This window comes from Musa acuminata, chromosome BXJ2-7 (assembly GCF_036884655.1).
Source record: "Musa acuminata AAA Group cultivar baxijiao chromosome BXJ2-7, Cavendish_Baxijiao_AAA, whole genome shotgun sequence".
In the NCBI taxonomy this organism is placed as follows: Eukaryota; Viridiplantae; Streptophyta; class Magnoliopsida; order Zingiberales; family Musaceae; genus Musa; species Musa acuminata.
This window is the reverse complement of record NC_088344.1, coordinates 3,204,165-3,219,271: the sequence shown is the minus strand read 5'-3', so window position 1 is coordinate 3,219,271 and position 15,107 is coordinate 3,204,165. Positions and strand designations below refer to the sequence as shown.

The 15,107-nt window shown below is 38.4% G+C and overlaps 2 protein-coding genes across 5 annotated transcripts; one reads left to right on the top strand and one right to left on the bottom strand.

The window, feature by feature from the left end:
• Window positions 1–585: 585 nt before the first annotated feature.
• On the top strand, window positions 586–10,130 carry LOC135581764 (cytoplasmic tRNA 2-thiolation protein 1). Of its 3 annotated transcripts, none has more exons than XM_065116074.1 (10): window positions 586–837; window positions 1,730–1,844; window positions 4,070–4,212; window positions 5,385–5,504; window positions 7,500–7,612; window positions 7,697–7,789; window positions 7,887–7,927; window positions 8,772–8,838; window positions 8,958–9,069; window positions 9,769–10,130. In XM_065116074.1, the coding sequence occupies exons 1-10, from the start codon at window positions 730–732 to the stop codon at window positions 9,943–9,945; spliced, it is 1,089 nt and encodes a 362-aa protein (XP_064972146.1). In that variant the 5' UTR covers window positions 586–729; the 3' UTR covers window positions 9,946–10,130. The 3 variants fall into 3 exon arrangements, with proteins under 3 accessions (XP_064972146.1, XP_064972148.1, XP_064972147.1); XM_065116075.1 differs by having other exon boundaries at window positions 696–837; window positions 1,738–1,844; XM_065116076.1 differs by lacking the exon at window positions 1,730–1,844 and having other exon boundaries at window positions 689–837.
• Window positions 10,131–11,403: 1,273 nt separating this feature from the next.
• On the bottom strand, window positions 11,404–13,967 carry LOC135581757 (uncharacterized). 2 transcript variants are annotated; one of them, XM_065116073.1, is made up of 4 exons: window positions 13,446–13,906; window positions 13,311–13,365; window positions 11,916–13,157; window positions 11,404–11,828 (listed from the first exon to the last, which is right to left on the bottom strand). In XM_065116073.1, the coding sequence occupies exons 1-4, from the start codon at window positions 13,605–13,607 to the stop codon at window positions 11,725–11,727; spliced, it is 1,563 nt and encodes a 520-aa protein (XP_064972145.1). In that variant the 5' UTR covers window positions 13,608–13,906; the 3' UTR covers window positions 11,404–11,724. The 2 variants fall into 2 exon arrangements, with proteins under 2 accessions (XP_064972145.1, XP_064972144.1); XM_065116072.1 differs by having other exon boundaries at window positions 11,404–13,157; window positions 13,446–13,967.
• Between the last annotated feature and the right edge of the window lie 1,140 nt (window positions 13,968–15,107).

Here is a 15,107-nt window from a genome sequence, read left to right as displayed (position 1 = left end):
TCAAAAGAAATTTCTTCCTATCATATAATTTCCAAAAAATAAAAATGATAAATTTAATATCCTAAAAAATGATAATAATTCATTTATTATTATTGGTGCACCCAAGCCACATTAATTAGTAGAATTGGTGAAGAATTCAATTCAAAGTAAATATTACAAACTTATAAGTAGATAAATAAATAAAAAGGGGAGACTCTTGTCATTTTAATTCAAAGTAAAAATTATAAACTTATAAGTAGATATAAATAGATGGGATATACCTAATACATGAGGCTCCTATCAATACGAGATCTAAAGAGAATATGAGACTTTCGTTAATTCGAGATTAGAAAAGAACAATGTCTCTTGGATCGTAAAAAAATAATATCACTATTATACAAAGACTCGCCCTCATAAGTAAATAAATAAATTATTATTATTTATTTAGATGTTGGCACTCGACTTAATTTTTATTTATTTATTTATTTATTTATTTATAAAGTGAGATAAATAAAAATAAATAAATAAAGTGAGATAAATAAAAATAATAAATAAAAATAATAATAAAGTGAGATGTTGGCACTCGACACCTCTATGTAGGTTAAATCACACTTCCCGACAAGCCAGAGTTTGGCTCCGCAACACCGCTTCGCGGGAGAGCGAACTCTTCTCGTCGCGTTCCAGGCCGTGCCGGGCGCTCCTCTCTCCCCAATTTGCTCACCTCCTCCAATTGCCTTACGATCGATCCGCATGGAGGAAGGCGGCGCGACCGCGAAGCCGAGGAGAGCGACGGGGCGCCTGTGCTCCACTTGTAACCAGAGGAAGGCCGCGCTGAAGCGTCCCAAAACCCTAGAGCAGGTACTACCCTTTCCCGTGCCTGGTTTTTTCGTTGACATCCATCGACTCATCCGTGTAATAGGAGATGAAATTTAGTTTGGGTGAAATTAGATAGTGTCTTTATATTGACCATACGGCAGGAGTCTTGGGCACTGCGTTGCCCTTTCTTTACGATAAGGAATGATCGTGTACTCGAAATGGGTAATCGAGATGTATCAGAGAGAACTTCTGAACAAAAAAGAAAGAAAAGCTTGTAAAACCAGTGCCGAGATGTGAACTGTAGAGGTACATCTGGTGTATTTTGTGACCACCGAGTTCCACTTACATGAAAAGGAAAGAAAACAGATGACATCAGATCAACTTTATGAATCAAGATGTTGGACGCTTAGAAGGTTATCATATATGGGACGTTGTTTTAGTTGCTGTGTGGGATGTTGATAAAAGTACCGATTTTGACGAACTATTGGTCACCATATCATCTGGTATCACCTAAAAAGATAAAAAATAACACCTGATCGATATCAGATCGTATGTTGAGAATTAAGATGAATGATTGCGCATAATACAACTGATGTAATTTACATAGTGCGGCCGAAGTGTGGATGTTTATGTTGAAATTTGGTGTTATGAGTAAGGGCAGGAAAAAAAAAAAAAGAGTAGTCGATAGTAGAAATAAATAAGGTTAGGCTGAAATTACGTAGGATGAGTTGGGCATATCCAAAAAAATGATATTCTATAATCTGCAAGCTAAAGAGGGTCAACTCACATTATGGGTTCTGTGAGAGGAAGAGGAACAACCCCCACTAAAAAAAACCAACCCACCAAAAAGCATATCGGCCTTTGCTTTGGCATATGTTAGTTTCTATGAGAAACTACTTCAAGCTCAATGAAGATTTAATTTATACTTTTCTAGATCTGTAGGGAATGCTTCTACAGCATTTTTGAGGATGAGATACATAATGTTATCATGGACAACAATCTGTTTAAACCTGGTGAGCGTGTTGCGGTTGCAGCTTCTGGAGGGAAAGGTGAACGATAAGTTTCTGCATAAATCATTCATGTGATGTTTCATTTTCTTTTTTTATTCTTTTAAAGGAAAATATGCATCTCTGTATACAATAACTTCTTTCTCAACATATTGGCACCTTGTGTCCAGTTGAATTTTGCTCTCTTGTTCTGTTGTCTAGTAGCTCATATCACAGTTTGATTGTTGTAAATTGCATTGACGAGACTAATGATGTATACTTAATATAAACCAACTGGATACTGTTTAGACATTCTTCAAAGTGGTCCTAGCCTATATTCCATTTTAAAAGGTAAAGTTTTTTGATAACTGAGAGAATTTGTCAGTTATGGATTTTATTTCTTTTGCATGTTCAAAAATAACATCTGTTTGGAAAAAAATTGAGTTTCATTTTGATTTTTGTTCATTGAGATGACCTGAAACTGGAAACTGCATAAGTTGAGTTTATCAGTGATGAAGGCAGATAAGGAATGCAGAAGACATGTAAAGTTGCAAATGTTTGATACGTAATAGTTTTAAGTCATTCTATGAAATTTTAATTCTTATTTAGACTATTCATGGCTCGTAGTCTAGTCTGTAGCCATAGGCCTGAATCTGCATTTAAGGATGGATTAATGCGTTTTGGGTACCAACAAGCTGAAAGATCCTTTGATATACCATCTGGGAAACCTGTTAAATTATGACTAAAAGAAGATTTTGACTTGGCTTTTGTAGCTCTTTTTTACAGAACCCATATGCTTTATGGACATTCCTCATCTTCCTTCAGCATCTCATTCTCCAGCTTACCTAGCATCAGATCCAGCTGGCCATTGGCATTCCACTTCCGTTGCTCTTTCCCTCTGAGCTCCTTTAAGGCATCAGTTCGAGGAGTGTCACAATTATTATGTACAGTTGTACACTAGTTAGACTGGCCCTTCTGCATGTCATTGCTATTTCTAGCCATCTCCATTTCAAGTCATTGCTAGAGAACTTCGAGAAGTTGACAAGGCTAGGTATGTCCAAAGTTTTAGCTGGATTTGCTTTGTACAATTTAACCAATAACTTTTTGTTGGTTTAATGAAATCAGTTTGTTACACATCAAATTTGAGGAACTTTTGCCTTTTGATGTCAAGCCTCTAAATTTAGCAACACTTTTGGGTGGTAGACAACAGCAGGTTACCAACTTCAGCTTGTAGTTCTCTACTTCCAGGTCTCCGTTTATAATGAAACAAAAATTTAACCTTACATATCCATTCCTCACCTAAAATTATTACTTCTTGAATAATTTGTTTATTGAATGCACTTGTGAATGTTTGATGCCTAAATTGATGGAAAAAATGTTCTGATGATAAGAATGCAAGAATACAGAACTAAAGTGAAAATATAAACATAGCTATGATCATAAAAAACTTGGATTGTTCTAGGAGGACCACCAGTCTGGTAAGGAGACTTGTTGTTTGAGATTTCAAACTGAAACAAGATCCTTTGTGGAAAGAAAGTTGTAGGAACATTCCATGGAAGCAACCACTTGTACACCTCATTAGTTGCTTCCTTCCCTTTTGATGATCAACTCTTTCATTTGGTGTTTTCTTGCTTGATGGAAGGAGTCTTGGATTGTCCTAGGATGACCAGTCTGTTAAAGAGACTTGTTGTTTGAGATTTCGAACCGAAACAAGATCCGTTGTGGAAAGAAAGTTGGAAGAGCATTCCAAACAAGCAACCACTTTTACACCTCGTTGGTTGCTTCCTTCCCTTTTGATGATCAACTTTTTCATTTGGTGTTTTCTTGCTTAATGGAAGGAGTTCCTGCATCCCATTTTTTGACTTCTGTTGGATTGGATTTGGAATTTCACCCAGTAAAGTTGCTCCACATTTTTCATCAATAGGAAACTTTTTTTTATAGCAGAAGTGCTTTGTTGCTGCAACAAACAAGTTTTTTTTCCCCACCATATACAAACTGCTTGATTGGTGTGGCAATTGTCCTAGTGGCTGACACTTAGATGCATATGTTATGACTGGTACACTGGTCAGGTAGGGGCAGCTGCACACTGCCAAGAGACATTGATATTTTCTAAATTTGTTTGCTGGAAGTGTGTTTATACATGAAAATTCCAATGTGTATTTTGTCATTATTCATCTCAGCTCAAGTCCCATGTTGCCTTCCACTAAGAACTATCTCACGCATAAATATGACTTTTTTTTCCAAGAACTATCTCATACATGAATATGATATTTATTTTCTCTGTGCAGATTCAACTGTTCTTGCATATGTTATGTCAGAATTGAATCGTCGGCACAACTATGGCTTAGATCTTTTCCTTTTATCTGTTGATGAAGGCATTACGGGTTACAGGGATGACTCACTTGAAACTGTTAAAAGAAATGAAATCGAGGTATGTTTGTACATATGACTCAGATGTTTTATTATTTATTTTTCATCACATATTGAATATTTTTATTCCATGTTGATATTGTGCATGCTTTTGTGCTTCTATTAAGATCTTATTAATAATAGTTTTGTTGTTTGTGAGGCCTACTTGTGCTTTATGTCCTGTACTTGGAACCACTGCATGATAAAGAAGTTAATATTTTTAAACAGTTTGTAAATTTGGAGTGCATAACTGCATATATATATATATATATATATATATGTATGTGTGTATGTATGGTGCTAATACACCCACATGGACGAGTCATGGCACAAAATGTGTGGTTCAAGGTTCAGATTCTTGTAGATGCTTGTTCCCTTGAATTTGCTTTTGCAAGTAATCTTTGAAGTTACTATTTTTTCAATACTTCAATTTCACAGTTATCTGTTGGTTGATTAATATACTTTAACTATTGTTTTCTGTTACTTTGTAAAAGAAAGCGTGCGTCTCATTTGAACTTCACGTAATAACCAATAATTATTTCTTCAGGTATACATTAGAACTCAGAAGTATGGTAAAATGTGAATGCTAACTTATGAGGCTGTATGCTAATAGCAAATTATAATTTGGTTTATGATATATGTAATGCTGCATAATTCATCTGTTATGCCATGCCATGTATGTGCACAGTTCTGTGCTCTGAATTTATGCATTGAACTAGATACTGCTGTTTGTATAATGGTAGCATGGTGCTGGTGGTATACAAAAGTGTCAGCCACCTGGAATTTAATCATTGAACAGGTATCTCTACCCTTCTTTAGGGCATTAGACCAGATACTGTATGTATGTTCCACCACATGTTGGCTTGGTGTGGCAAAATATATTAGTTTGAACACTTAAATGTTTGAAGATGTATATACCTTTTTACCCTCAAAAGTAGTACATACCTCTTAGCATGCCTGCATTTTGATTATTGAATATACCATGAACTACATTTCACTAAGGCTCTTAGGCTGATAAACTATATTATTCTTTTGACATTATCTGTTAGTAATATTTCCGATTGTTCTTTTTTTTTCTGATCCTTACTTTTGCATCTCGTAATATTTAAGGCACACTCTTATCTTCAATTAAGTTTCATCTTTCATTTCTGTATCAGAGACTCATATATGTCTGGCTTTACAAATATTTTGCAGTATGGGTTGCCACTGAAGGTGGTTTCTTACAAGGATTTGTATGGTTGGACAATGGATGAGATAGTGAAGACAATAGGCCTGAAAAACAATTGTACCTTTTGTGGAGTATTTCGCCGTCAGGTATCTTAAGTTTCCTCCAGTGGAATGACTTCTCTCGTAACATTATTTTTGCTTGTTAAGCTTTATAAGTGCATATATAATTATACATTTGCAGCTATTTTAGAGTCTGAAAAAAAAAAAACAATGTTGAAAGTTATAATATCTAATTTCAATGACAAACATACGAATTATTTAAAAAGATGCCGTGAGAAATAATTTCTCTATACAAATCAACGATTTGTTCTTGGTTGCTGTTATCCTTATTCCTAGTCCTTTGTTGTTAATGAATCTCAAAATATTAGAGGTGGAAAGTTGCTTGTAACTTAGTGAATAAACATTTATGCGCATTTCAGATCAACATAATTAACAACTTTTTCCAGTTATTACAATAAGATGACCATGAAAAAATGTTAACATAATTAAGGATTATTGATTGAATAGGTTCATTCTCTTCTGTGTTTGTTTATATCACCAAAGATCTACTTTGGCTAGCACAAAGATCTTATCATATCCATGTTAGTCATGCTCTCACCTGCTTAATATATTCGTGAGCATGATGGTTGTCCAAATTTTATCTTACCTAGTGCTGGCCCCCATAGGCTTGGTGCATGCTGGCCAGTGCAGGAAGTCCATTCACCACATAATGGTTCAAGCTTCTTATAGGCTGTTAGCAAAGAAGTTTAATACATTGGTGCAAGATTGTCATACTTGAGAACTGTGCTGAGGATGAGTTTGTGTATGCTACATATGGTATTATCTTAGAAGGTGGATATGCCATCCAACAAGCCTTACCCCTTGTGACAATGATACAATGGTTCTTATTGGTTTTGGCCAAATGCAATTCTTTTTAATTCCAAAAGTTCTTCTAAAGGTTGCTTCCTCTAGTGTCATCATCAGCGTCCACATCTTCTTATTTGACATAATTGCACTGAGTAAACTGAAGGGTCAATACAACAAAGCTTTAACCTATATGAATATCTTCTAACAACTGGAGTTATTATATAAAAATGTGTGTGCTTTTCTTTGAACCTGGCGCTAACCTATAAAAGAGTAAAAGAGATCTGTCCGTCCATCATTAAGCATGGCACGTCATGAAATCTTCCAAGATATGGCATTCAGAGCTTATGTAATAAATGAGGAAATCTGAGGTCATGGTTTCGGATCTAAGGTACCAGACCTATATCAGTCGTTGGCCAGTTCGTACTGGCATAACGACACATGGTGTGCCAGTGCGCTGCAGTGTCAAGGAGTATCTGAGCAGGTGGAGACAAGCAACAGAAGCAGCAGGCCAGCTGTGGTGGCAGGCATCGTGATGGAGGCGGGTGTCATGAGAGAGATGTGAGAGAGAAAGAGAGAGAGAGAGATGGATGGGGTAGCATGTCCTGGTGCTCGCCAAAAAAGGATGAGGTAGCATGTGAGAAATAAACCAGATTGGCCTGCCAAAAAAAGACGGTCCATGTCCTGGTGCTCGCCTGAACCAATAAATGCACTGTCTAGAGGAAATTAGGAACCTTGTCTGAGGTTCCTACATAGCTGAAAAGCTCTAGCAGAGGATGAGGAATACACAATTTGTATCATGTAGGCAAATTATATGCTTGTGATGCAATCATATCTGACTCAAACAGCTTTTCGGATACTTACCAACTGGCATCAGACATTTAGAATTTAAACTTTTCATATATGAACTTTTGGAGTCTGGATGATACTTAATGTGCTGATAGGACAACATCTCATACTGAAGAAAAAGAATAGTGTTTCATGCCAATGACTCTGCTACAAGTGGTAATATTATTGGAAAAAGCATACAAGAGGCTGATAATTAGCTTTATTTGCTTGATATTTTGGATTTTGTTGCATACTACTCGTCATTGTGTCTAGATTTTATTCTGTGATGCAGCTTATTTCTTCATATTCTTTTCTTGGCATTTCTCTTTCAAATGCTCCTTATATACCTTAGATCGAGTTTGTCTTGACTCTTGAGGTCATTCATAATTAGCATGTTCTTGGTCTCCTCAGGCTCTAGATCGAGGTGCTGCGTTACTGAAAGCAGATAAGCTTGTTACTGGGCATAATGCAGATGATATTGCGGAGACTGTTCTACTGAATATTTTACGGGGTGACATTGCAAGGTAATATGCTTTTAAATTTAATATCAAGTTCATAGTTCTCTTTATATTAAGAATGACCACAATTTTGCACATTTGATCTTTTAGGTTGAGTAGGTGTACTTTTATAACTACTGGTGAAGATGGACCTATTCCAAGATGCAAGCCTTTCAAATACACATATGAGAAAGAGATTGTTATATATCCTTGCCACTGAATTCTGATTATCCATGGTGTTATTACCTATTCTTCTATGTTAGTCTAAGTGTCTAACTACCAAACCTTAACAAAGTATTACGTATGCATATTTCAAGAAGCTGGATTATTTCTCCACTGAATGTAATACTTCATACTCTTATGTCTCTTATTTCTACTTATACAGCTCAGTATCTTTTTATCCCTTTTAAGTGTAGGATGCCAATCATACTTGATGATGATTTATCAAGTGGGTTTAAGTAATAACGTGCCAATCACTTTCAAATTTGTACATGGGTGACACATTATGCCAGCGAAAATGGGTGATGGTTTATGGTTGATCTCAAGGTTCGCAATATCGTACCGTACCGTACCGGTATTTCGACCTGGGCTCGGTATCGGTATGGTATGGTATACCGAGCAGTACACCCAGGTGTACCGAGTACGGTAGTACTACTACAGTGCTACAGTAACTGCTTCAGTTCTCGGACCGATAACAGTCGGTCCGCGTACTGAAAACCTGTCAGACCGGTACGTACCGCTCGTATCGGGCGGTACGGCTCAGTACGGCAGACCCTGGTTGATCTAATATCTTGCCTTAATAGTGTTGACTGGTGTTGACTGTGACTAACACTGGATTAGCACATGCTTTGAGCCCTTTGATCTAATATCCTTATGTGTTGACTGTTTTATGATAATGACCAATTAAATTACCATGAAGAACATAAATATGGGCATACGGATATTGCATCTCCAGAAGGACATGATGTTAGTGGCACTTTGGTGTATGATTCCTTTTTCTCAACTTGTGTATTTATAGTTGATAAAGCTTTTAAGTTGTAGAAAAAATTTACCTTGTTTCGCAGAGATTTGTAGCCTATTGAATGGCCTAAACTTTTATTACTGTGGATTTGTTGTACTTTTGTGCATTATACTTCAGTACTGTGCTTCCATTTCATCTCATCAAGAATTATTACTGGTAACGCAGGCATATATTCACCCAATGCTTATCGTGGGTTTGCTCGTGAATTTATTAAAGATTTGGAAAGAATGAGGTAAACCCTTTGCCTATTTGAACTTCACAGTGACAAAATCTTTTGGCAAAATTGTCTATGTTTAAAATTTTTAGATTTTCTTTGTACATTGCACTTCTAATCTAAATATCTATGTGTAGACCAAGAGCTATTTTAGACATCATTAGATCAGGTGAGAATTTTAGAACAGCGACATCAACCAAGATGCCAGAGCAAGGAACATGTGAGCGTTGTGGTTATATTTCTAGCCAGGTATTATAAGAATCATTCTTCTCTCATTGCACAGAAGTTTTCTTTTCCTTTTCTACCTATCAGATCTTCCCTAGTCACTACATCCTTTATATCACTGAATAGGAACTTGGTATGGTGACTATGGTCATAGCATGATTGACAGGATCGTCAATGTTAACTGCACTTGTAATTCGATGTTAACAGGATGGTAATAGAGTGGTTTCTATATTAACTCCCCCACTGATCAGGATTTATCAGTTAGCAACCCATACAAAGCCCTTGTAAATTGCCAACTGGTGAAGACAATTTTGCCACTTTTTCATGCATGATATTTATGATCAATATGACAGACAAGTGGATGGAGGTTTTGCTTATGAACTATGATCTAGTTGACATCTTTCTTGAACATATGTGTTCCACTTAACTAGCCTATTATGTGTAACTCCATATTAATATATGTTGATCAAGGAAATTGTGGCGACTGACACCTTTTCCCATGCTTGGTAGTGTGATACTTGTCTTTTTTTATGAACAACATATTAGTCCAGTCATTGATTAAGAAATGAAAATTATCAGAAATTAGTGATGTTTCAAACAATATTATTTCTATGATGGCTTGGTCTCCCATCCTTTATCTTCAGTTCATTATGCTTGTGAAATTTATTTTCAGATGTCTACATTATTGACAATATTCTGATGATTTTCCAATCTGAACTACAGAAGTTGTGTAAAGCATGCCTTTTGCTGGAGGGATTGAATCGAGGTCTACCAAAACTTGGTATTGGAAGAGCAAGAGGCACCAATGGTCTGAATAAGCGCGTTGAACAAAGAAATTTACGTTCAGAAAGGACTGGATCTAGTATAGACAGCAAACAATGCGGAACCCTTGACTTCTGAGTACCTGTTACAGATTGATGTTCAAGCTAACGTTAGAGCTATGTCGACCGGGAATTCAGACAATGTTCCGTGAAACTTGTGGTTTTTATTTTCTTTCTTTTAGAGGGTACAAACCACAAATATTACAAATGTTTTCAGTTGTACAAGTGCAGTTGTCAAAAAAAAGAAAACTATTTTTTCTTTTCTATCATGATGGCTGATATTTGTAAAGATTAGCTTGCATCTGGTGTGTAAAACCTTCTTACAGGCCTCTCTTTGGCGGCGGCAGAGGAAAAGCTTCACCTCTCATCGTCTGCTAGTTTTGGATTGGTTCCATGTTACTGCAGCACATTTAATCCTGTTATTTGGATGCAATTTTGTGGAGAAGGTGGCTATGTAAATCTCAGTCATGTATAAGACGATCGCCTATCAGAGCCCGAAGATGATGGTTAGACAAATAGCTTGATGAGGATGGATAGAAAGAACAATAGCAGGTTTGTTGATCGTGGAACAGCACTCAGTGAAAGGTAATTTTGTTCCATTATGAAAATTCAGTCTTTTCATTTTGCTGATAGATTCAGTTGCATAGACCACTGGTTTGTTGATTCTGTGACAGTTTTAATCTGCAAAACTAGATACTCTATACTCCTATGGGTTTATTTTTCATCAAAACCATTTTCTGTCAATTGTTGTAATTTTTGGCAAGTTTTATCAATATTCCTTGTGTCTCGTAAGAAAGAATCTTAGATGATGAAATCGAACCCACATGAATGCTTGGCAAGTCTGCCTACCTTTTCTTAGGGCGTAAGTTTTTCTTCCTACTCTAAATTTTTTTTATGCCAAGCAAGGACATGCAGCCATTATTGTGCATTATCAAAATCCCAACTTTGTTAAGCATTTTGTTTCTTTACTGTACCACTATGCTGTTTGTCTTGTTGAGTGTGTGACAAGAAATGGTTCGGTCCTTCATTATTCTGTTGAGTACTTAACAGTATTTGCAGAAGAAAGTAGCAAGTTGTCTTGGTTGAACCTGACCACAGTATGCATTTTTTCACCTACTAGTGTTTGAGATTAGCACACCTGCAGTTCTTTTTTCTTTTAATAAGCATGTCTGATACGGATTGCACAGAATCAACATCACCAGGAAATCTAAAATTGAACGTTTGCTTTTTCTTATTTAGAATGATTGAACCACCTTTAATTATTATTTTGCCTGGGAGTCTTGACATTGTAGTCTTAATGTTTAAACTTTAAAGCATTGTTAGGAATCTGAGGGTTGTTTCATGTGCTTGACACTCTCATTGTTTGATATTCTGGATCTTAATTTGCAAGAGTGGCTTGAGTTTTATGGGTTTCAACATCTTTTGAGCAGGATTATAATATCTGTTTTGGTCGTGTTGAATCATTTTTTTTGGTGTGGTTGTAAAGCTATAGCTTCTTGTGACTAAACAAATATCTTCAATTGTTCAACAAGAAAACCAGAAGAACAGATAGAAGTTCTCGATTGTCCACAATAAATCACTCCAGGAAGAGAAGCTCTAAAAGCAAGTCTTGACAAAAAGATGGAGTCAAGTAAGCGATTACTTTCGTTATCTTGGCAGGATCTGCAGGAGACTGCGTGCAAGAAAAAGATTTCGTTGTAGTGCTTGGATCTGCATTTTGCTGGAAATCATCTGACCAGGAGCTCGTCCACTTGGATCTTCGAGACTGATGAGTTACAGGGTGGTATGGATTCACTTAGCAAACAGTAGATTGAGGTGTAGACTCTGTTTTTTCATTTATATTACCACTAGAGTACTTTTAGGATGCTGGTTTATCACCAGATGGCTGGGAATTAGGTTTGTCTGATGCAGTAGATGAAGCAGTTGAATCTGGCTGGCTGGTTGCTTTGGTCTCTGAAGTCCCTGTGGGGGCAGAGTTATCAATAGGAGTATCTGTTTTTTGGTTTGACTGAGTGGTAACAGATGTTGGTTTAGCAGTTGATGAATCACCTTGTTGTGATTGAGGTGTTGGCTGTGTAGCAGGTTCTGATTGAGAGATTAGATTGGATGTTGGACCTTTTGGTGAGCTCTGTTGGTCAATAGCTGAATCTGGTTTGTCAGCAGATGATTTGGATGATTTCTGTTCAAGTGATGGCTTGCTACTTGGTTCTGGCGCAGCAGTCCGGGGAGAAGTCTGAGAAGCTGTGGCTGCTGTCTGAGGACTAGTCTTGACCTCAGGGGTCGATTGAGGAACAACTGGAGTTGATTGAGGACTTGCCTGAGAAGCTGTAGCTGCTGTCTGAGGACTAGTCTTGACCTCAGGAGTCGATTGAGGAACAACTGGAGTTGATTGAGGACTTGCCTGGGAAGCTGTAGCTGCTGTCTGAGGACTAGTCTTGACCACAGGAGTCGATTGAGGAACAACTGGAGTTGATTGAGGACTTGCCTGGGAAGCTGTAGCTGCCGTCTGAGGACTAGTCTTGACCTCAGGAGTCGATTGAGGAACAGCTGGAGTTGATTGAGGACTTGCCTGAGAAGCTGTAGCTGCTGTCTGAGGACTAGTCTTGACCTCAGGAGTCGATCGAGGAACAACTGGAGTTGATTGAGGACTTGCCTGAGAAGCTGTAGCTGCTGTCCGAGGACTTGTCTTGACCTCAGGAGTCGATTGAGGAACAACTGGAGTTGATTGAGGACTTGTCTGAGAAGCTGTAGCTGCTGCAGGAGTTTGAGAAAGATGACTAATTTTGGCCTCTCGAGCCGTGGCAACTTCTTCAGCAGCAGATGACTTTGGAGTTTCAACCTCATTCAGCATTGCCACGACCTTTGTCCACGAAGGCCTGTTCGAGATCTTCTCCCACCACCTCTGGATGTTCTTCCTCGAATTAAACAGGTGGTTCCACTGCCTAGAGTTGACAAGGTAATGAGTGTTTGGGAGGTGAGACAGGTCTGCCAGAGTGAATTCATCGCCAGCAAGGTACTTGCTCTCTCTCAGCCTATGCTCATACACATCCAGGACATTACCCAGCATCTTCTCGCTCTCGGTGACCAGTGATTGATCCAGTTCATTGCCATTTGTCAGGGGGGCGAATGCTAAGTGGAAGACTAATGCCCAGCTCGGAGGGTTGAAGCTCTGCTCCTCTGTCTTCAGCCATTGCTCGATGGATCCCCTGTCGAGTAGATCCCTCCCGAGAAGGTACTTGTTTCCATGCTCTGCATACTTCTCTGACACATAGCGACATATGGCTCTGGATTCTGACTTCCAGGGAACAGGAAAAGGAACATGTCAAAGACTATCTTGTGAGGATGGCCTTACTCATTTACTATTGTTGTTCATGCATCTCAGGCTTAAGACTATCTTGTGAGGAATGGACAAAATTGTGCTGGGAGGATGAAGAAATTACGTACCTAGTAAGAATGTGTCTGTGTCTTTGAAGGCTGGGACAGGAGCTCTCATGGTGGCCTGCTCAAGGGAATCAACATTTGGAGAGATGCACCCGTCTGATATCGAATGGAAAGTAAGACATGGGAGGTGCAAAGTACCTGGAGTTTGAGGATGTCTGCAGGCATGCGGTGGCCTTCATACATGTCCACCAGCTCGAAGGCGATATCCTTCTCGTAGAGGCAAGCAAGCACCCTCGACACATCCGGCAGCATGGGCTTCCCAAAGTACACATGCGCCACCGGCGGCACCGTCGCAGCCATGAATCCAAATGCCGGAGCGGAACACAGATGCAGCAGTTCAAAGTATCTCCTTCCTCTGCATGAAGAAAGGTGGCTACTGGTAGGAGTTGCGAGGGTAACGGAGCATATAACCAAGGATAAAAGGGATTAAAGGGAAAAGAAAAAGGAAAAGGGTAAAGGGAGTAAGGCTCTGGGCTTTTTTGTCTGCTTCAAGACCGACTTCCATTACAGCATCTCTTGGTTGCTTGCTTCGTTGGAAATTAGTTGGGTCAGCAAGCCGATTGAGATGCGGTGTTTCTGAGCGCATTAAAGCTGCAGATGATGAATGATGGCGTCTGGCGTAAGGAAGGAAGGAAGGAAGGAAAAGCAATTGCACAGTAAAAGGAGAGAAAGTAAGGAGAATAAAATCCGGAAAAGGTGCTTGGAGTGTTACGAGGCATTCGAAATCCAACATTCTACGTAACTTTGTCCTGTCCTTCTTGAGTTGGTCGATTGCAAGTTTTAAGTCTGGCAGTAGAATGCAGTCCGAGTAGGAGAAAGAAAGCTTGTCGTTAAAGGAAGGACAACATTGGCAGTAGAATGCAGTCCGAGTAGGAGAAAGAAAGCTTGTCGTTAAAGGAAGGACAACATGAGCTCCAGCTTGTTGAGGACGCCGTAAGCTGATCAAACCGGCCACGAGGGAGAAGTATGTCCCCTGCCAAAGAGTACTCGCCTTCGATCGGAGAGCGACCGACCTCAGATGCTCCAATATACGGTTGCCATCGTCGTCGCACCTGCCTTTGGTCGGTCGGTCGGACCAACCACAGGATTTACCCATGCAGGAAAATTTAAGAGCACGCAACATGACAGTTTGCTTAGGGGTCGTAGATGGTTGCTAGGTAAGGGTCGCTCTACATCTGTGTTGATGTAATAGTGAGGAGAACGATTATGACAAGAGGTAAAAGTCACTCTACATCTGTGTTGACGTAATAATGAGGAGAGCGATGATAACAAGATGTAAGGGTCGCTTTACATCTACGTTCATGTAATCTTTAAATCTACGTCTAACTAGAATGTTAAAATTATCTTTTTTTTTTCGTTGGTAAAATCAACAATGTTATGATAAATGAACTTAAATGTTTTATTTTTGTAACTATAAAAATATCAATATAATTTTTTAAAATATAAAAATGGGATATAATTAATTCAAAGAAATCCCATCCTTTCCTTACCTTTGGCAAGGAGCGGTTGGGATTGTGAGTCAGGACCTCTCCTAGGCAGAGAGGTCTATCTCCGATCACCTTTCTTCGTCTCACAATGGTTTGTCTTCAAAGATTTTCAAATAAATTAAAAACTCTTCTGAAGATTTTTATGATTTTTGAAAACGATAAACTTTTAGAGTTTCTCCGTTAATTGGGTGTTTTCTAAGGCGACTGCCAGTAGACGTTATATGTTGGACCGTTTAATGTGAGTGAAGGACTAAGAGTTATTCAGTAATCTTTCCTAAGAGTTACTCAGTAATTACATATTCTGATATTTGGA